This window comes from Mauremys reevesii, linkage group 8 (genome assembly GCF_016161935.1).
Source record: "Mauremys reevesii isolate NIE-2019 linkage group 8, ASM1616193v1, whole genome shotgun sequence".
Taxonomy (NCBI): domain Eukaryota; kingdom Metazoa; phylum Chordata; order Testudines; family Geoemydidae; genus Mauremys; species Mauremys reevesii.
Window position 1 is genome coordinate 14850183 of NC_052630.1, and position 21446 is coordinate 14871628.

The window sequence follows — 21446 nt, forward strand, 5'->3', positions numbered from 1 at the left end:
TGACCTGGGGCGCGGGCCGCGTGGGGGTCTCTGCTGGGGGCGCCGTGGCCTGCCCGGGCTGGGGCTGTTTCCTGCGGGAATGGGGAGCTGTGGGAAAGGCAGGTGAAGGGGAGCGCTGGGCGGCCGCTCCCCGCTCTGGCCCGGGCGCTAACTGGACGCCGGCCTGGGGTACGGTGTGTCTGGAGAGGTGCGCTGGAGTCCGAGCCCCCGGTCACCGCCACACCCGCAGCTGCCCCGAGCGCACCCCCTAGAACCAGCCCCCTTCCCGGAAATGCCCTGGGCCCATCCCCTAGAACCACCCCCTCCCGGAAATGTCCCGGGTCCACACACACCCCAGCCTGCCACCACCGGGGAATGCCTCATGCCCACCCACCGCCCCTCGAAATGCCCCGTGCCCACCCCAACCTCCACCTCTCGAAATGCCCCGTGCCCAGCTCTAGACTCCACCATCTCTGGAAATGCCTCATGCCCAACCTGCCACTCCCCAGAAATGCCCCATGCCCACCCCCCAGCCTGCCACCCCAGAAATGCCCCAGGCCCACCCCACCCCGCCCCCCCCCGCAATGCCCCATGCCCAACCTGCCACCCCCAGCAAGGCCCCATGCCCACCCCGCAGCCTGCCACCCCCAGAAATGCCCCAGGCCCACCCCAACCTGCCACCCCAGCAATGCCCAATGCCCAACCCGCCACCTCCAGAAATGCCCCATGCCCACCTCTCAACCTGCCACCCCCAGAAATACCCCAGGCCCATCCCCAACCTGCCACCCCCAGAAAAGCCCCAGGCCCACCCCCCAGCCTGCCACCCCCAGAAATGCCCCAGGCCCACCCCCCAACCCACCATCCTTGGAAAATGTCCAGTGCCCACCACTATGCTCCCTACACACCATCCCTAGAAGATGCCCCCTGCCCACCACCACCTTAGTAACTTGGCATCCCTGGAAATTACCCACCCACTAACCTGCCATTCCTGGAAAATTCTCTGTGCCCACACCTCCCCATCTCGCCATCAGTAGCAAATACCACATACCAACTCCTATCGTGATAATCTGCCATGTCCGGAAAATGCATTGTACTCCCACTTATCCTGATAACCTGCTCTCTCTAGAAAATGCCTAATGCCCCCTCTCATCCTGCTAATCTTCCATTTTGGCAAACTAGCCTGCACCCACTGCCAGTGTCCTAATCTGCTGTGCCTGGAAAATTTCCACCCCCAGCATGGAAATGTGCCATTTTAGGGAAATTCCCCTAACTCACTACTATTTTGGTGTCCTGCTATCTCCAGGAAATTCCCTGTGCCCACTCCCACCAGAGTAATGTACTAGAATGTTTGCAGGGGTCGGCAACCTTTCAGAAATGATGTGTCCAGTCTTCATTTATTCACTCTAATTCAAGGTTTTGCATGCCAGTAATACATTTTAACCTTTTATAAGTCTATAATATATAACTAAACTATTGTATGTAAAGTAAATAAGGTTTCAAAATGTTTAAGAAGCTTAATTTTAAATTAAATTAAAATGCAGAGTCCCCCTCTCCCCCCCTCCCCCCCCCCCGGACCGGTGGCCAGGACCTGGGCAGTGTGAGTACCACTGAAAATCAGCTCGTGTGCCACCTTCAGCACATGGGTTGCCTACCGTTTCGTGGATAGGGCACTGGACTGGGATTCAGGAAACCTGTGTCCTGTGTGTGACTCAACCATTGTCCTGTCCTGTCCTGTCCTGTACTGTGATCTTGGGCAAGTCACTTCACTTCTCTGTGCAGCAGTTTCACCTCATATTTGGTCTATCTTGTCTAGATTGAGAACTGTTTGCAGCAAAAACTGTTTGCTATGTGTTTTTTCAGTGCCTATCACAATGAAGCCTTGATTTTATTTGGGGTTTCTAGGAGCTACTGTGGTATAGATGATAATCTCTGGAATTGAATAATAATAAATAATCTGTGGAATCAGGTGCAATGATCTGTTATTGCTGAGAAATGTCTTTTTTCTACTCCTCATCTGTTGCAGCAGTAAATTGCCTGTCATGGGAAATAACCTTTCATTCTCAAAAAATACCATGCTGCAGTGATCACTGACAGGGAATGATGCACAGGGCAAATTGCTCCATGCCTCACCTAATGAAATAACAGCCAAACAACTAAAACACACATCTTGGTTTCATCCAGCAATTTCTTTCTCTGTGTTCATTATCAATAATTCCTTTACTCTCTCTCCATCTCTGGATTGTTGCCTTGGGGACATCCACTCTTGTGTTTATTTTTCCTAAATTGTAAATAAATCATATTGACAAATATTGATAGGTAAGAAACCTCCTGCCCCTGAATACTATGCCTCACAATCTTGTAACAGCTCTATATGGGCTGATGACCCTATTTCAGTTCCACTGATTTCAGTGAACTCCATGTGGCTGCCAGGGCCAACTTACATGATTGTAGGTCTAGGCTTGTAAATCTAGAAAAGCCAAAAATATCTCATAGCACTAGGACCTTATGTGAATTAAAATGTTGGGGTTGGGGAGGGAGATTACTGTACAACAACATGAAAGCCAGTCCATATGTGCTTGAATTTTGATACTGTGTTTGTAGTGCAACACCAAATTTTGAAATTTTTCAAGAAAAAGTATTGATTTCTATAACTTTCTCTTACTGACACCTTTTGAGCAAAAGCTCATTAAATTTGGTTATAGTTTTTACTGTAGTTAATTCCGGATATTTCTTTTACTAAACACTCAGGAAATGTTAGGCTAACCTTAGTTGTTTAGTTGTAATGGGGAATAAGTAAAAAGTGGTAAGTTTCTTACCATTCTATATTTTGGTTGGCTTTTCGCTGTAAAAGAGAAAATATCTAAACCAAAAATAAGATTTTCATTACAAAATAATTTAAAGGAGTGTCTGTAACCCACGTGGACCTTCAACAATAATCAAAGAATCTTTGCTCTGCTTTCTTAAATTACACACAACATACTTTTTTTTTTTGATAGTACAAGATTTTTTGGGAGAAATGGGATAATGTTTGGTACCTAAATCATCACTAAATGTAACTGTTTATTTTGTAGGATTTTGAAAATTAATTCTTAGAATTCAGAAAAGAAGAGAAAAATCCTGCAGAAATGTCTAAGATTGATAAGATGAGCATCCTTGGAGTGAGGAGTTTTGGGGTAGAGGACAAAGACAAACAAGTTATCACTTTCTTTAGTCCTTTAACCATTTTGGTGGGGCCCAATGGTGCAGGAAAAACGGTAAGACTTTTGTACAGTGAAAACAGGCTTCATGTCATTATAAATAATTACAAACTCATACAAACAAGGGTGATCGTTTACATGAATTTATAATTAATGAAAATATAAAACCTTAAACAGTTTGCATTTTGTGACACTTGCATAATTTGGGCTCCACTTTCAGGCTTGCATTCTGCAACGAGCTCTGCGTAGGCACAGGATTCTGCCTGCATGGTGCTCCTTGCAAGGTCAGACCTTTAGTTGTTTTACAAATATCTGTTCATGCAGTAGGTATTAGAGCCATAGATGTTAAGAGATGGGAAAGATCTATTTAGTGTTTCTCAGTGACCAGTCTGTGGACTGGTGCCAGTCCCTGAGCTCTCCCTGACACAGTTTAGGAAGGCAGCAAGTCAGTCCCTAGTAGCCAAAAGGTTGAGAAACACTGCATTAGATCATCTAATCAATCTCCATGCCAATGCAGAATTATGCCATATTGTACATGTACTAGTGTTTTGTCCAATCTAATTTTTATCCACTATTGATTGGAATATCTCCATTTGAGGGACTATTCCACAAGCTAATTAGAGGTATTATCATGAAGCTTTTCCCAATACTCAGAAAGAACACTTATCTTAATTTCATCCCACTATGTCTCTCTCTTGGTTCTCAGGTATTTACAGACTGTTACTCTCTTCCCTCTTTAGTCCATCTTTTTACTTGCTCTAAATTGATATTACTGATACCTATTTATTTCCATTTCTGTAGACTATCATTGAATGCCTTAAGTATATTTCCACTGGAGATTTCCCTCCAGGCACCAAAGGACACTCATTTGTTCATGATCCAAAGGTAGGAGTCATGATGGCTAGCTTGTATGTCTAACTGGTAGTAGATATGACAAAATATTTAATGAACACTGGAGTGTGCCACGAAATGGGGGAGTCCATTAAGAGTTAATTATTTAAATCACCCATTTTAATGTAATACAAAAGCAAGGATTGAAGTTGGGAGGGAGAAATTACAAGAAATGACTTGTCAACCTTAAATTTCTTGGTTGTCTTTTTTCTCACAATCGAAACATTACAAACTCAATTGTTTTGCAGTTAAATATACCTTTTAATTTAACTTTATGAAAAATTAATTTACTTTTAATTTTACTTTATGTACAACATCTGAGATGCTAAATTGTTTAAATCTTTCAAAAAAAATGCCTAATTCATGTTAGCAACTATAATTAGTTTCAGTGCGGGAATATCTGTTTCATTATTCTCTGGCTATATGTTTTATAAGTTTTAGTTGCCAGAAAATACTTATACAAGAATAAGTAACGTGTGACCTGATCACTTTGTATATTGTCTTTTGGTACAAAAAGTCAGTCTGTCAAATAGCTGTTTGATATTTGATATTTTCATAGCCAGTATTGGTAAATTGATAATTTTAACTGAAATGTTTTGAACATGGACTATTCCTTCCCAGTTACCGATACACTAAATAACTAATGGGAATAAAATGTGGACATGTTGCATATGAGTTAACCTACAGTGTGGTTATCATGCTCTCTGCATGATTTAGGCCCGGATCCTACAATGATTTGCAAACTATGAGTAGTCCCATTGACAAAAATGAATGTTTGGTGTCAGACTTTGAGGAGATTATTTTTCTGTTCTGTTTACTTGAGGGAAGGCCCTCTGTTGATAACTGTTTATCAGATGGGTGTGGGGAAGTGTTTGCATTTTAGGGTATAAGGATAGCCAAAGTGCGAGGTATGCATAAGAATCCTGGATAATAACCTCTAGGCCAAAAAAAGATTTTGGGTGAGATTCTGACCCCATTGAAGTCAATGGCAAAACTCCTATTGATTTCAGTGGAGCCAAGATTTCATTTATGGTTTTGGAACATATGTTTGGATGACCACAAAAGTTTTCTTTGTTAAATAAGTTTTCATATTTTTTTTCTTGCCAAAGGTTGCTAATGAAACAGATGTCAGAGCTCAGATTCGACTGCAGTTTCGTGATGTTACTGGAGAGCTTATAGCTGTCCAGCGATCCATGGTTTGTACTCAGAAAGGCAAGAAAACAGAATTTAAAACTCTTGAAGGTATCATTACCAGAACAAAGTACGTTATAGGTTTTTATATCTTGCCTCTTAGTTTGAGTGCCCATTTGTTTTGTCTGCATCTTTTCATGTAAAAAGAGAGATAAGTGGATAATTTATTCATTCAAACCTTTACCTACTCTTTCAGATTAAATTAAGTCTAACAGAAAGTTACCTGTAGTACCACTGCATTGTCTGTTTGTTTTATATGTTACAAGAAATCCCTAGATTTAATGGGTAAAACTTTCAAAATGACCGGAGCCTCATTGGTTTTATGTGGACATAGGCACCTAAGTCACTCTGTGATAATTTAGTTCTGAAGGTTGTGTTTATGCACTACATTCACTTTATGTCCTGTTGGCACTGAAAAAGTCAATTAAAGTAATTTGGTGGGGAAATAGTCCCATTGCAACTCATTCCAAGTATCTATCTGTTTATTTGACTCTCATCTGACATTTTTTTAAAAAGAGCATTTGTTTTGCACTGATTGCTATGATTTTTGCTCCCTCTGCTGGCTATGCAGTCATAGTTAGCAAATTGGTACTATATGCATGGCTAACATGACATTAAGTTACAGAAAGATGGCTTGAAATCAAAGGAGTGCGTTATCAAAATCCATTTAGTTGGAAATGAGGTATTCAGAGTTAAAAGTGGCAGAGGAGTGAGAGAAGAATGAGGGGCAAAAAACATTTACCATTGTAAAAATAATAATTTGTGACTTAGCATCAAAACAGGTTGAGTTAAAATGTTGGAATTATACAGAATATTATTTATTTTAGAAAAAAATCATGACTGTACAGCAACCAATAGTCATCTTATTGTTATGCATTTTCTTAATCTATGTACACAGGCATGGGGAAAAGGTCAGTCTCAGTTCCAAGTGTGCAGAAATTGACCGAGAGATGATCAGTGCCCTTGGTGTTTCCAAATCTGTGATTAACAATGTCATTTTCTGTCATCAAGAAGAATCCAACTGGCCCTTAAGTGAGGGAAGGGCCCTGAAACAAAAATTTGATGAGATCTTCTCAGCGACAAGGTTTATTTCTTTTCATAACTAATATAATTACAGTAAAGTACTCCTTCCATTTAATTATAGTTGTTTAAATGCTCACTAAGAATGTTCATTCATAAAGCTGTATGTGCCAATAGAATTTGAAATTTACAGATGGTTTTCTTTTTGGAAGGTATATTAAAGCATTGGAAACTCTTCGTCAGGTACGTCAGAAGCAAAGCTTGCGGGTAAAAGAGTGTCAGACGGAACTGAAATATCTAAAACAGAATAAAGAAAAAGCACGTGAAATTCAAGATCATCTTAGTAATAGGGAAGCTCAACTGGCTGCTTCCAAGGAAAATGTAAAATCTATTGAGAATCAACTTGATCCTTTAAAGGTAATTTTGTTTGTATGATCATGTAATTCAAGATTTTATTGTAATACTGTACATATTCACTAGGAGAGGGAGAGTAAAGCTTGCTTGCTATGGGAATTTCCTGACTTTTGTGCGATTAAAATCTCTCCAGTTTAATGTAGTATTATCAGGGGGATTTTTTCCCCCATTTAACCATAAAATTCAGAGCAGAGTTTAAAGGCTGTTTTCATCATGACAAATAATGAAATTGTATGAGTAGAATTTATATTCAAAGATGTGGTGGAAATGAGCTTATCTTTACACCATCTTGGAACAATTTATTTTTTCTTATATTTAAATTAATTTACCTCCAGTTGGGGATTTTCAAGCCAAACCTTGAAAGCCACATGTATCTTTCCTCTCTTAAGCTGTCTGGTTTAATTAGAAAACTTTTGGGAAATTGCAATTTTCAGCATTTATTCAACAGCTGATTTTGGAAGATTGATTATACAACCTGTTTAGTTTCACAGGGTGGTATATATTCAGATCTATTACCTTCCCCTCAAATACTGTATTAATAGTTCAATATAGTGTCAGCAAAGGGGAGAAAAGCATCTATACAAAACCCTCTCCCTGTCTCTAAGTAAATATTACCTTGAGCCTGTATTTACCATGATGCCATGACACATTCCATAGCTACAACCAATATAGATTAATGATAGCAATTTTTGTCTCTGTAACTCTTCCATTAGTAGTACTGTGCATGTTTTTCTGGGCTAACCTAGTGCAGAAGTTTTTAACCATAGTATGCAGAGAACTGAGTGCTAGCTTTAAAATAAGTTAAAATACATTGTTTATATATTGTGTTGAATCTACATAGACAGTCAAGTCAAGTGTGTTTGTCTAAACACCTTAACCATCAGTAGCTGAGGGATGGTCATTATTTTCTTGCGCAAATCCATGAGGGAACCAAGTATCCCTTGCCGATGGTTGCAGCCAGTAAGTATGTGGCCTACATACTCTAACTGGCCACAGAAGCAAAGGACGGAGTTACAGAAGCCTTACTTATCGTTGTTAGCAGCACATCTGATCACTCCACATCTAAAGTGATTGAGCTTTATCCAAAGATGGTGTAGGAGGTCAAAACCAGATGGCTGGACTGTTGGATGTGTCATAAGATAGTCATTGGCTATGTTTGAAGCTTGTTCTTACTCCCAGTATGCCACCTGGAAGTGATATGGAGGATCCTTAGGGGAATTGTCCAAGCAGGGTGCCAGGAGCTGAGATTGTGGCTCGGTGGATTAAACAAATCTTTAAACAGGGGTAGATATGGCATGTCTTGCACCTTAGGGAGCAGATTCTGCAAGGCTACTTGTTGCCTGATGTTAGGAGGACAATGTTGTCTTATGGTGCTTGTTATATGCATGGTGTCATTCAACTGAGTGTCTTGTAGTCTGTTGTGAAGTGAGATGAGACACACCACAGGGAGCAATACTCTGTTACAGAATAGCACAAGGTAAGCCCAGGGTTTCTTAGTGCTTTACTTCTGGGGGAATTCTGTACCAAAAAATGTACAATTCTGCATATTTTATTTGTCAAAATAATGCAATATAATTACACCAGTTTCACTTATTTTGGTAATTTATTTAAACTACCATACAGAAAAAAATCACAGTAACTGTTCAGTATTTCCTACAAATACTTGGTAACCAATACTTTGCAATCCAGTTATAATCCTGAATTTTCATTTAAATTACATTACTTTTATTTTGGTTTTCTGTAAAGTAGAATGTCGCTTTAAATTGCTCACTTTCACACATGAAAGTCATACAGTTTTGCTAATAATTTTTTTTTTTAAATGGATAAGTAAAATATCCTGAGCTGTAATCTTACTCCATTATGCCTCTCTGGCCAGTAGACCAGCCCTTAGTTGTTACATTTATGTTCTGCCTCAGGGACAGAGCCTGCTTCTCACAGCCCTACGCCTCCAAGCCCGGGACGCAGCAACAGTGAGCGAGAGAGACAGAGTGAGTCTCTCTCACTCGTTGGCATGCAGACACACCCAGCCCCACCCCCTTAACGTCTCGCATGCACACCCAGCCTCTGTCCTTCCCCTCCACAGTGATCTGCTCTCTTCTGGTGGCTGCTCCCAGCAGACGCGCCTGGGCTGCCACGGAAGGGGCGTGTGTTCCCCACAGATTTTTTTTTACTTCCCCATTTTTCTGTGGGGGAGTCAAGAAATCAGCGGAAGTTATGAATTCTGCGCCCCTCCAGGAGTAGTGTTTGTGCATTGGCTTCCCAGGTAGAACCAGCTAATTTTCTGATCAGTCTGTTGTCGTTATTTTCAGCAACGTTTTGATAAGGTGTTCCTTGAAAATTAATGTAAAGCCTAGTGTAACAGCTAGATATACAGGCTTTGGGTCATGGTCCAGCCTTTGTCCATTCAGGAGGCTGTTGAGCAGTTTGTTGGCTTTTATGTGGTATAGACGGTAGCAGCTGGAAACTGTCTTTTTGGTACTAGGTTTAAATCTCCATCTTTTACAATAGTAGACCATCTCTTTCATGTCAACATTCTAGGTGACTGGAAACCTGGTACTGTACTATCAGACAGATGTCATGGCATAGATAAAATGTTTGGCAGTGGTATTGGAAAGTAATTTGTGAAGAGATTGAAAAGTGTTGATGTTAGAATTGAGCCATAAGGCAAAACATTGTTTTGGGACTTCTAGGAGCATAATTTGAAATTAGCAACTTCTCAGCAACAGTTCAACAGCCATGACAACCCGCTTCGGTGGGACCAGTGACAGTTTGTATAATAGGCCTGTATACCAGATCATGTCATATGCAACAGTAAGGTCTAGGAATACTGCACTTGTCTTTAGCCTTCGGAGCAGGCAGTTCCCAGTGTGGGTGGTGAGTGCCAGCACTTGATCACAGGCACTGAAATTTGGTCTGAAACCTGCATGATCTGCACTCAGGATATCATCAACGGTGGGGGAAATTCTCTGAAGAATAAGCTTTCAAATAATTTGCTAATATTACTTTTCTATTTAAGTAATTACTGCTGCAGGGATGTTGTTTAATCAGGAAGGGGAGGTGATCCGCAAGATGGTGTCTTGATTAATATGTGGGCATGGTATGAAAAGATTTGAGAACCCTTGTGTTAGTGTCTAAAATGCCTTATGAACTTGTAGGTGCTGGAAATGACCCATTTTTAAAATGCAATATATTTAAATAGAAAATTTGATTATAAGACCCATAAACTGTAGTGAAACTAATTTACTTAAGCATTCTTTCCTTTTCAGAGCCGTCTCACAGAAATTGAACAGAATCTTGCAAAAGTAGTGAGACTTGATAACGAGATTAAAGCTTTGGACAGCAGGAAAAGGCAGATGGAAAAAGATAATCAGGATTTGCAACAGAAGATGGAGAAGGTTTGCTTTTTTAAATTCCATGTGTCACCATCCTTCATCCTAAAAAAATCAACAGCAATCATATATTACAGAATGAATAATACATTTACTATAGAATGAACCATACATTTAAAAAAAAACAAACCTGTGTACCCATAGCCAGAACAGTGTATTTTTTGTTCTGTTGGTTTTATTTTCCAAGCTTTTTTTGGCCACAATTGTTGTAAAATTGAATGCAGAAAGGTGTGAATGTTTTCAGTGTACTCAATGGAGTATTCTTCAGTAAATACATAATTAATTTTTTTAACCCCCCCCCCCAGTAAAGTCTCAATCCAGGAAAACGCTTAAATATATGAACAGTCCCATTCAGTTCAGTGGGACTACTCACATTCTTAAGTGTTTTTCTGGATCAGGGGCAAAGTTTATAAAAACTCAGTAAAATAAAATGCAAAGAAACTATGAAAGGTGGTGGCTGTGGTTTTAAAATATACAGTTTTCTAGGAGTATTAAGCGGTTAAGTGTGGGTGACCTTCCTAATCCGTACTGTTTTTATTATCAGTCACCAGCATTGGTTGATGTCTTCAAGCATGCAAGATGCAATAGGTTGTTGTATAATGTAGTTAGGTAGTAATACTTACATGCAGAATAATATTTATGAATATATCATTTCTGAGCAATTTACAATGGCACTACAAAGTGAATTTTCAGTATTCTGTGGCTGTCACAGTGAAGAGCAACCAGACAGCCACAAGTATTAAGGAGTGGCCACCATCAACAAAATGGCCCCTAAAATAAATGGTTTAAATATCACAAATTGCTGGTAGGATACAATGTCACAAAGCTGTATTTCTTTTTGATTTAGTAGGGAGATGGGGATTAAAACTGTTATTACCTTTCCCTCCAAGATCTATGGAGTAGAATGTACTGCTCAGTGTGGTGAACAATGGAGTCAGCGATTTTATAGAGTAGTAATGACTTTTCATGACTATATGTAAATGGCATTAACTGGCAGTGGACAGCAGAGCAACCCAAACTTGACTTACAAGTACAAGGACATCTCTTCTCATTAACATCACAAATCTTCTTGTTTTCTCTCCCCTTTAGAATAGCCAGTTAAAAAGTTAGTGGTTTTCATTATGTTTGTGCTAAATATATGAAATTATTTTGACAACTAGAAAGAATTTGTCCAGGAGCATGTATCACAAAAAGTATGTATCATAATGTTTTATCAGTACAAAAAAGGGGAATCCCTTTATTGGACCCAAATAATTTTACTTAGTTCTTGTGGCTTAACTCCTGCAGAAAGAAGTTTATTCAAGCTAACCCAAAATACCTTTTACCACTACCGTTTGAGTGGTCTTATGGTAAAAATTAAAAATCGGATGATATTTTATCTTTTTTTATTTTATTCTGTGTTTAACCTTTGGAAAATGCATTATATAGTTTATAAGCATGGGCAAAGTATTTTTTTATAAATCAGTTTAAAAAGCTAACTGCTGCACTATACTCTGATTGTATAGGTTTTTCAAGGAACAGATGACCAACTAAGGGATATGTACCAGAACCATCAGAGAACAGTAAAAGAGAAGGAAAGGAGATTAACAGACTGTCAACGTGAGCTGGATAGAGCAAGCAAAGAGTGTCAGAGATTCAACATAGAGAAATCAGAATTGCTTGTTGAACAAGGTATAATAGGCTGATTTTAAAAAAAAATAATTAATGCAGAAATGATTATTGAATATAATATAGACACTTGTAAAAGGATGAGTGACAGAATTTCCATGTTTAAATATTGGTGGCATCTTATCTCCTGCTGATCTGCCACTGCATTCTTTTGTCCCTCCAACTAGAATCACTGCATTAGAATAAATGCCTTTTTGTTGAATTGGTCAAAGAAAAAAATTTTGCTTTTAGATTTTTTTTTTTAAATCTGTACAAAATACGGACTGAGAACTCCAATGCCTTGTTTCATTGCAAAGCAAGTAAAAGCTGTGATCTGCTGTTAATATTTACTAGTGAAAACTCTTCTGCCTTCATGGAGTCCAAACGTAGGTCTTGTTGAAGTCTACAGATGGGGCCTAAAATAGGGAAATGGTAAAATGTTGCAAAATGTGGGAATAATGGCAATGCTGATAGACCTTAAAAGGGGCATTGTCAGTAGTTTAGACCAGTGGTTCTCAAACTTTTGTATTGGTGACCCCTTTCATGCAGCAAGCCTCTTTTTACATTTAACACTATTATAAATGCTGGAGGCGCAGTGGGGTTTGGGGGTGGATGCTGCCAGCTCGTGACCCCCCCCCCTGCCCCCCCCACCATGTTATAACTTTATGATCCCCTGATGAGTCACAACCCCAGTTTGAGAACCCTTGGTTTAGAGACAAAATTCAATGTTAATGTTTTGGTTTTTTTAAGAATTTACAAGACTGTTTGTAGAAGTGTTTTCATTATTTTTTTAAAAGTCAGTTAATATTTTTATTTATTTTAGAAAAATAACATCAAACTTGAAATGTAGTATTTAAAAAAAAAAAAAAGTTAAATGTTGTTTTGAATACAGCATGTGGTAACCATCCTAGTTTCCTGGGATCACAGCGATCACATTTTCCTATTTTAAAAAATTGGAAAAGGTGGGGAGGCATTCTCCCCTGCTGCTGTGTAAAAGACCCACACAGACTGGGGAAACTGAGTAAAGGTTTAGTCCTGCAAACACACTCACGAGTAAATGAGGATAGTCCAACTGAGCTCAGTTGACAAGTTCAGCCCTATTGACTACATGGGGGGAAAGTGACAAAGTGCTGTCAGATGTACAAAGTAAAAAACAGAAAAAAATTGAGATTTTTTTTCTCTAATGTCGGTTAGTTCTAGAAATCTTATACGTTACTTGATACAATAGTGGGTAAAAACAAATTTCCAGCAGAAGTGAGTTGGGTTTTTTGTTTGTTTTTTTGGATGTCTTTTCAGTTTTCTCCCCCTTAGGACTTGTTTGTACAGTAACTCCTCACTTAACGTTGTAGTTATGTTCCTGAAAAATGCGACTTTAAGCAAAACGATATTAAGCTAATCCAATTTCCCCATAAGAATTAATGTAAATGGGGGGGTTAGGTTCCAGGGAATTTTTTTTCACCAGACAAAAAACTATATATATATACATACACACACACACACAGAGTATATGTTTTAAACAAACAATTTAATACTATTCACAGCTGATGATGATTGTGAAGCTTGGTTGAGGTGGTGAAGTTAGAGGGTGGAAGAGGGTGGGATATTTCCCAGGGAATGCCTTGCTGCTAAGTCAGTGGTTCTCAAACGTTCACTGGTGACCCCTTTCACATAACAAGCCTCTGAGTGCGACCCCCCCCCCACCCCGTAAATTAAAAATACTTTTTTTTATATATTTACCACCATTATAAATGCTGGAGGCAAAGCAGGGTTTGGGATGGAGGCTAACAGCTCGTGACCCCCCATGTAATAATCTCATGACCTCCTGACAGTCCGACCCCCAGTTTGAGAACCCCGTGCTAAATGATGAACTAGTACTGGGCAGAGCCCTCAGGGGTTAACACATTGTTGTTAATGTAGCTCTCACACAAGGCAGCACAAACACGAGGGAGGGGAGACAGCATAGCAGACAGAGAGGGAAACACATCTTGTGTGTGGGGGAGAGAGAGAGATGCACACTGCCCCTTTAAATAAGATGACCCACTCTTAAATGTATTGTCTTTTTAAGTGGATCAGGAAGTTGAGACCTGCAGCTGTTGCCCCAGGCTCTCTCTGTCTCTCTCCCTCCAGTCCCCACCCTGCTGTATATGGAGAAGAAGGGATAAGCGTGGTCTAGGAGCAGGGGGACACTCTGACATTAGCCCCTGCCCTTCACTTCTCCCCCTCTTCCCCCCCAGCAAGCAGGAGGCTCAGGGAGCAACTCCAAGGCAGAGAGCAGGAGCAGCACATGGCAGTGGCGGGAGGGATAGCTGCAATTGCTAGCCTGCTGGCAGCTGCTGCACAGGGAATTTAGAGGAGTGGGGAGCTGATGCGGGGGGCTGCCGGTCCACCCTGGTTCCAAGCCCCCACCAGCTAAGTGCAACAGGCTGCTCTTCCTGCAAGCAGTGGACAAAGCAGGCGGCTGCCAAAAACAGAAGGGAGCATTGCACAACTTTAAACGAGCATGTTCCCTAATTGATCAGCAACAAAACAGTGTAACCCGGGACGACTTTAAGTGAGGCATTACTGTACACTGAGGTTACATTGGTTTAACATAAATCAATTTAAAAAGCAATTTAGGTAAACTGTTGCAACCCACTGTATGGGCACACCTGTGTTGATTTAAACCTGGTTGTATTCTGTAGCTTGTTTCTGTAAATTTACCAATGAAAGCTAAACTGGTAAAAGTCATGTTTAAATTATTTTAGCATCCACACACAAAGTTGCCCTGATGAAATCAGTTTAGCATCACACCTTTAGTGTAAAACGATGTGGGCACCGCAGACCTGACTAAAAATAAAAGTTGCCCTAATTAGTCTATGTTCATTGTCCACGCTAAGAGAAGTTCAAAAGTAAACAGCATAAATAGTGATAAGTAAACTAAACTGTTTGTGTTAATAAATCTAAAGTGGCATTAGTAACATAAGAAGTGAAACTTATTTCTTAAAAAAAAGACATTTTAAGAGACTCTTCAGCTATTCCTAGAAACTGCTAAAATTCAGTTATCGATGCATGCGATTTAAAAAAATTGTGTAGAAACATCCCTTCCAAGTGATTTGCATATTGAACATAATCAGATATAAACAATATAATATCTTGTTGATGTGTACACTTCTAAATGTGTAAACCTTATTTTTGTGTGTGTGCACGCGCATGTGTGTGTATAAACATATTTGTGAAGGTCGTCTTCAGCTACAAGCAGATCGTCACCAGCAGGACATCAGAACCAGGGATTCATTAATCCAGACTTTAGCAGCACTGTTGGAATTAGATGGTTTTGAACGAACACCTTTTAATGAAAGGCAAATTAACAGTTTTCACAAGCTTGTGAAAGAGAGACAAGAAAGAGAAGCGGAAACTGCCAGTCAGTTAATGGTAAGATTTCATCACCTTGCTTAATGCATTCTCATATCTGTTTTCATAATGCATGTGCCATGACAGCAGTAGAGTCATCAGAAGTTGTGTTCTTTATTTCCTAGTCAAATGTTCAAAAGGGACCTACACTACCATTATGTGCATCCTTATCTCACAATTCTAATATTATACACACAGTTGTCAACAGTTTTTAGAATATGCTTGGTATTAGAAGATGCTTTATATTATTCAGAGGTGGTGGTTGTTGGTCAAATTATGCACAGTGTAACTTATCATAAGCTCTAATGTAGTGAAAAAGCATTTAATACTTGGATTGTAAGTTCCCTGGGGAAGGCACCATCTTTTTGTTCTGTGTTCGTACTGTGCCTAGCACACTGGGGTTCTGACCCATGACTGGGGCTCCTAGGTAGCACAGCCACCGACTTTTCATTGTGTTGGCAGGTGCTCAACCCCTGGCTGTGCCCCAGGCCCCACCCCCACTCTACCCCTTCCATCAGTGCCACAGCTCCGCCTCTTCTGGCCCTGTTCCACCCCCACCCTGTCTCTTTCCGCCCCCAAGTGCGCTGCATCCCTGCAGCTCCCTGCTTTCCCCCTAGCCTCCTGCATGCTGCGAAACAGCTGATTGCAGTGAATGGGAGGCACAAGGAGGGATGGGGAGACGCTGATCGGTGGGGCCCGCCCGTGGGCAGGAGGATGGAGGGGTGGGACAGGTGCTCATAGGGGGGCTGTTGGTGGGTGCTCAACACCCACCATTTTTTCCCAGTCCTGGAGCTCCCACAGAGTCAATGCCTATGTTAGGTAGTATGGTAATACAAATAATAATAATTCTGTTTAACATGAATGTCTAGAATTGGCTGGAAAAAATCCTCCTTGCCTGTGAAAAATATTGAATTTTTGAAAAAAAAATTTTTATCTCACATCAGGAGAATCTAAATGGAATTTTTCAGTTTGTTCAGAGGACTGCCTGACTTCTGCTAGGATGGCTGACTCCCCAAACACATGGCTTCTTGGGTTGCCCAGCTTAGGAAGCTTGCTCCCCAGGCATTAAGGCATCCCCAGCTCCAAAGCTCTCTGCCAGGTGAACTGCTGACAAGCTAGGGAAGTGGGTAGATGAGCTGGCAAGAAACCAGGCAAGTTTTCATTGGAAACCCGCCTGGTTTCTGTCAAAAGATTTGTCAAAATCAACACTTTCCTGCAAAATAATTTGATTTCAACGACTCGGTATTTTCCAATAGAAAAACGTTTTGGTGGAAAATTTCCAACCAGCTCTATTATTGGTCCAAAATATTTCAGCATGTTGCATTAGACAGGTGCCAATATGGTCATAGTGATCTGCTTATAGAAAAAAAAGTCTGTAGGGGGCTCTGTATAAAATAATTCAGCTGTAGATAATTGCTTAGTAACTGTTTTGGATGGTTTCTTTGTTCAGAGAGAATTTGCAGAAAAAGAAACAATGAAACAAAAACAGATAGATGAAATAAGAGATAAGAAAACTGGACTGGAAAAAACCATTGATCTGAAGTCAGACATTCAAAATAAGAAACAGGTTGAACTGAAGAATGTGAAATATGAACTGAATCAGTTGGAGGAGTCTTCAGACAGGATTCTGGAACTGGATCAGGAACTCATCAAGGCTGTAAGATTTTATATTTGAATAATTTAAATACACAACAGAAAGCATATTCAGTTGTCTTGATGCTTTTGGTCACATCAAGTATTGCAGATGCGGACAGCAGGGACACAATGAAAAAACCTGATCACTCCTGCAGTCCCAAAAAACCTGAAATCTACATCATATTCTGTGAGAGTAAACTACCAAGAAAAATCATGACTGAAATAAGCATGGTGCCATGATTTTCAGTTATAAATTTATAACAAGCCATCCCTATTCAAGAGCAAGTTGTCTAATTGCTGCCTCTTTACTTGTGCCTTTTTAGCCAAATGTTTGTACTTTGCTTATAGCTGAAGAATTTAATGCATCGTGGACTTTCTCTACGTAGTCTTTCCCTTAAGGAAAACTCTTAAGTATAGTTTATCATTCAGTGGATGCCAAAGAGCAAACAGGATGTGGATGAGGCACATTGAAGCCATGTTCTATCCATCTATCACCTTAACAGGGGAATGAAAACTCATTTTTCTTCTCTTTTATATTAGCACCCATCAGGGTAGTAGATGATCAGTTGGGGAGGCTGTGCAACCTTGTTGGAGTCTTAACATCCATGTCCTCTTTTCTTTGTTTTACATCCCTTGTTAACAGCCCCATTTCACAGCCTTCCTCCTTCTGTATGGAGTCCTTTCAGATCATGTAATTGTCATTCCTTTATCCATCAGAGTTATTGCTGTTGAGAAATGAAAAGTGCTCCCTTCCTCTTGTCTCATTATCAGTCTGACTTCATTAGTCTTGTTCTCTAATTGGCATAATTATAAATCACATTTTAAAAATAAATCTTTGGTTGATTTTATTTTTCTGTTTAGGAACGTGAACTAGATAAGGCTGAGAAGAACAGCAATGTGGAAGCTCTTGAATTGGAAGTACAAAAACTTCAGAATGAGAAAGCAAACCTGGACAAGGTTCTTCAGAAATTGGATCAGGAGATGGAACAGCTAAATTTGCATACCAAGACAATCACCCAAATGGATATGTTTAGGAAAGACAAAGTAGTGTATTCCTTTTTATTTTCCTATTATCATTGTCTTAAGAAATTTACATGAATATATTTCATTGAGGCTTTATGAGGAGCAGTTATTTCTCAGAATCTGACATCATTAATTGCATAAAAAATTCTTTGTGCCTTTGAAAAAAGATTTAACTTTATATGTACACTGAATAAAATAACAATTTGTGTATTTAGAAAAGTATATTTTAAGAGTATTTTGTTCCCCAAGGTGGACAAAGAGGAGCAGATCAGAAAAATAAAATCTAGACATACTGATGAATTGACCTCATTGCTGGGATATTTTCCTAACAAAAAACAGCTTGAGGATTGGATTCATGCTAAAACTAGAGAGATTAACCAGACAAGAGACAAGCTTGCCCAGCTTAAGTAAGTATTCGTTTGCTCGATTCTGGCTTCAGAATTAATTTCTGAAGTTAGTTCATTTTGAAGTTGGAGAGTTTAATCCATTGTTTCTATTCCCTTACTACAGTTATGTCTTGTTTGATTTATTATTGTTGTTTATTGTTGCATCTTAAAATTAATGCATATTTAAGGTCAGAGGGGACTGTATGCTAATCTAGTCTGACCTTCTGCATAACACAGGCTAAAAAACCTCACCCAGAAATCTCTATATCAAGCCCATAATTTCTGTTTGTAAAATTATTGAGGCCCCAGTCCTGCAGTGGGATACATATTTGGCAGACCCCTTATAGATGTGCAGAATCCAGCTGAAGTTCATAAGACTCAATATGGATCTAGTTACAAGATTTGGGACTTGATACTGCAAGATTCAGAAACATGAAATATAATGATCTGTCAAGAAATATACTTTTCTTGAAGAATAGAATGACAATTTGATTTGGGTTTCTTCCCCTTATGGTTGTAGAATAATGTTTTATTCAATAATATAGGTCTGATTTTTTTAAATTGGAAATATCCACGTACCAGGTACATTCTGTAATGAACTTTGCTTATTATAACTGTTAGGAAGCGGTCTAATTTTAGAACTCCTAACAAATATATTTTTGCTTATGTATCTTAGCCCCTTTTCACAAGGATACTTAAGCCAAAAAACAGCTCAAAATATTTTCAGAAAACGGATTAGTATTAGGGCTCTCAATTAATTGCAGTTAACTAATGCGATGAACTCAAAAAAATTAATCGCGGTTAAAAAAATTAATCGCAGTTAATCGTACTGTTAAACAATAGAATGCCAATTGAAATTTATTAAATATTTTTGGATGTTTTCTACATTTTCAAATATACTGATTTCAGTTACAACACAGAATACAATGTGTACAGTGCTCACTTTATATTTATTTTTTATTACAAATATTTGCACTGTAAAAAACAAAAGTAGTAGTATTTTTCAATTCACCTAATACAAGTACTGTAGTGCAATCTTTTTATCATGAAGGTTGAACTTATAAATGTAGAATTATGTACAAAAATAACTGCATTCAAAAATAAAACAATGTAAAACTTTAGAGGCTATAAGTGCACTCAATCCTCCTTCAGCCAATCGCTCAGACAAACAAGTTTGGTTACAATTTGCAACAAATAATGCTGCCCACTTCTTGTTTAAAATGTCACCTGAAAGTGAGAATAGGCATTCACATGGCACCATTGTAACTGGCGCTGCAAGATGCACTAAAGATTCATATGTCCCTTCATGCTTCAACCACCATTCCAGAGGACATGCTTCCATGATGATGGTGCTCGTTAAAAATATAATGCGTTAACTAAATTTGTGACTGAACTCCTCGGGGGAGAATTGTATGTCTCCTGTTCTGTTTTACCCCCATTCTGCCATATATTTCATGTTATAGCAGTCTCGGATGATGACCCAGCATGTTCATTTTAAGAACACTTATATTTCACAGCATATTTGACAAAACGCAAAGAAGGTACCAATGTGAGATTTCTAAAAATAGCTACAGCGCTTGACCCAAGGTTTAAGAATCTGAAGTGCTGTCCAAAATCTGGGAGGGACGAGGTATGGAGAATGCTTTCAGAAGACATAAAAGATGCAGAAACAACAGAACCTGAACCACCAAAAAAGAAAATCAACCTTCTGCTGGTGGCATCTGACTCAGATGATGAAAATGATCATGCATCAGTCCACTCTGCTTTGGATCATTATCAAGCAGAACCCGTCATCATCATGGACGCATGTCCTTTGGAATGGTGGTTGAAGCATAAAGGGACATATGTATTTTTAGCGCGTCTGGCACATAAATATCTTGTGGCGTCAGCTACAACGGTGCCATGTGAGCATCTGTTCTCACTTTCAGGTGATATTTTGAATAAGAAGTGGGCAGCATTATCTCTTGCAAATAGTAACCAAACTTGTGGTCTGAGTGATTGGCTGAAGTAGGATTGAGTGGACTTTCAGGCATGAAAATTGTACATTGTTTTATTTTTGAATGCAGTATTTTTGGTACATAATTCTGCATTTGTAAGTTCAACTTTCATGATAGAGAGATTCCACTACAGTACTTGTATTAGGTGAATTGAAAAATACTATTTCTTTTTTTTACAGTGCAAATACTTGTAATAAAAAATAAATATAAAGTGAGCACTGTACACATTGTATTCTGTGTTGTAATTCAAATCATATATTTAAAAATATAGAAAACATCCAAAAATATTTAAATAAATGGTATGCTATTATTGTTTAACAGTGCAATTAATCGTGATTAATTTCTTTAATTGCTTGACAGCCCTAGTTAGTATATAAGTGGAGTAAACAATAAAAATGAAATTCAGACTTCATTTCTAGGAAGTTATGGCTAGGGATATATCATTTAGAAATGGATTCCAGAAATAAGCTAGAAAACAAAAATAATGTCTTGGCAGAAGAACATAAGAATAGCCATACTGGGTCAGATCAAAGGTCCATCTAGCCCATTATCCTGTCTTCCGACAATGGCCAATGCCAGGTGCCCCATTGGGAATTAATAGAACAGGTAATCATCAAGTGATCCATCCCGTCGCCCATTCCCAGCTTCTGGCAAACAGGCTAGTAGACTTTTGAAATGCAACATATTATCCCATTCTTCAAATTAGTAAATAAAAAGTATTATCCAATGCTTTATAGTATTGAAAGTATTCCTTATAGATTGGCTTTTCAGCCAAAACTGGCAGGAATTTGTCCAATGTGGATTTGAGATTCAAACTAACCTAATAGTTTCTGGGCTATAATGGTTTGTAAACTTGTTTTGGTCCCCATCTTTAATATAAGAATTCGCACATTCCTGTTTCAGCAAAGAACTAGCTTCAGCAGAACAAAATAAAAATCATATCAGTACTGAGCTAAGAAAAAAAGAAGAGCAGTTGTCCAATTATGAAGACAAACTTTTTGATGTTTGTGGAAGTCAAGATTTTGATAGTGATCTATACAAACTTCAGGATGAAATTGAAAAAACTTCAAAGCAGCGAGGTAAGTTTACTTATTTCTTCACTTTCTTCTAAAGCTCTTTTTAAACTTAAATTTCAAATCCTAAGACAGTAATACTGCCTGTTATTTGGAGTAGTGGGTCCTTGTGAGATGAGCAATAGTTAATATAAAACCTGATATAAGACCCAACCTGAAGGTGTCATATTTAAAAATAAAATTAAAATCATTTTTCCTTAGTTTTATTCTTTTA

At 38.9% G+C, this 21446-nt stretch overlaps 1 protein-coding gene across 3 annotated transcripts in view; it reads left to right on the forward strand.

Moving 5' to 3' along the window:
• RAD50 (RAD50 double strand break repair protein) overlaps nucleotides 1–21446 on the forward strand; it is a 45098-nt gene that overhangs the window by 136 nt on the left and 23516 nt on the right. The window contains exons 1-13 of one of the 3 annotated variants that reach the window (XM_039485031.1): nucleotides 45–168; nucleotides 3051–3233; nucleotides 3978–4061; nucleotides 5177–5328; nucleotides 6157–6342; nucleotides 6491–6695; nucleotides 9959–10087; nucleotides 11587–11752; nucleotides 14946–15139; nucleotides 16569–16775; nucleotides 17615–17797; nucleotides 18026–18183; nucleotides 21063–21238. In XM_039485031.1, the coding sequence (XP_039340965.1) occupies nucleotides 3105–3233; nucleotides 3978–4061; nucleotides 5177–5328; nucleotides 6157–6342; nucleotides 6491–6695; nucleotides 9959–10087; nucleotides 11587–11752; nucleotides 14946–15139; nucleotides 16569–16775; nucleotides 17615–17797; nucleotides 18026–18183; nucleotides 21063–21238 (1969 nt within the window). In that variant the 5' untranslated portion in view covers nucleotides 45–168; nucleotides 3051–3104. Of the gene's footprint in view, nucleotides 1–44; nucleotides 188–3050; nucleotides 3234–3977; nucleotides 4062–5176; nucleotides 5329–6156; nucleotides 6343–6490; nucleotides 6696–9958; nucleotides 10088–11586; nucleotides 11753–14945; nucleotides 15140–16568; nucleotides 16776–17614; nucleotides 17798–18025; nucleotides 18184–21062; nucleotides 21239–21446 lie in introns of those variants that run through there. The other 2 variants (XM_039485032.1, XM_039485030.1) reach the window with 2 other exon arrangements.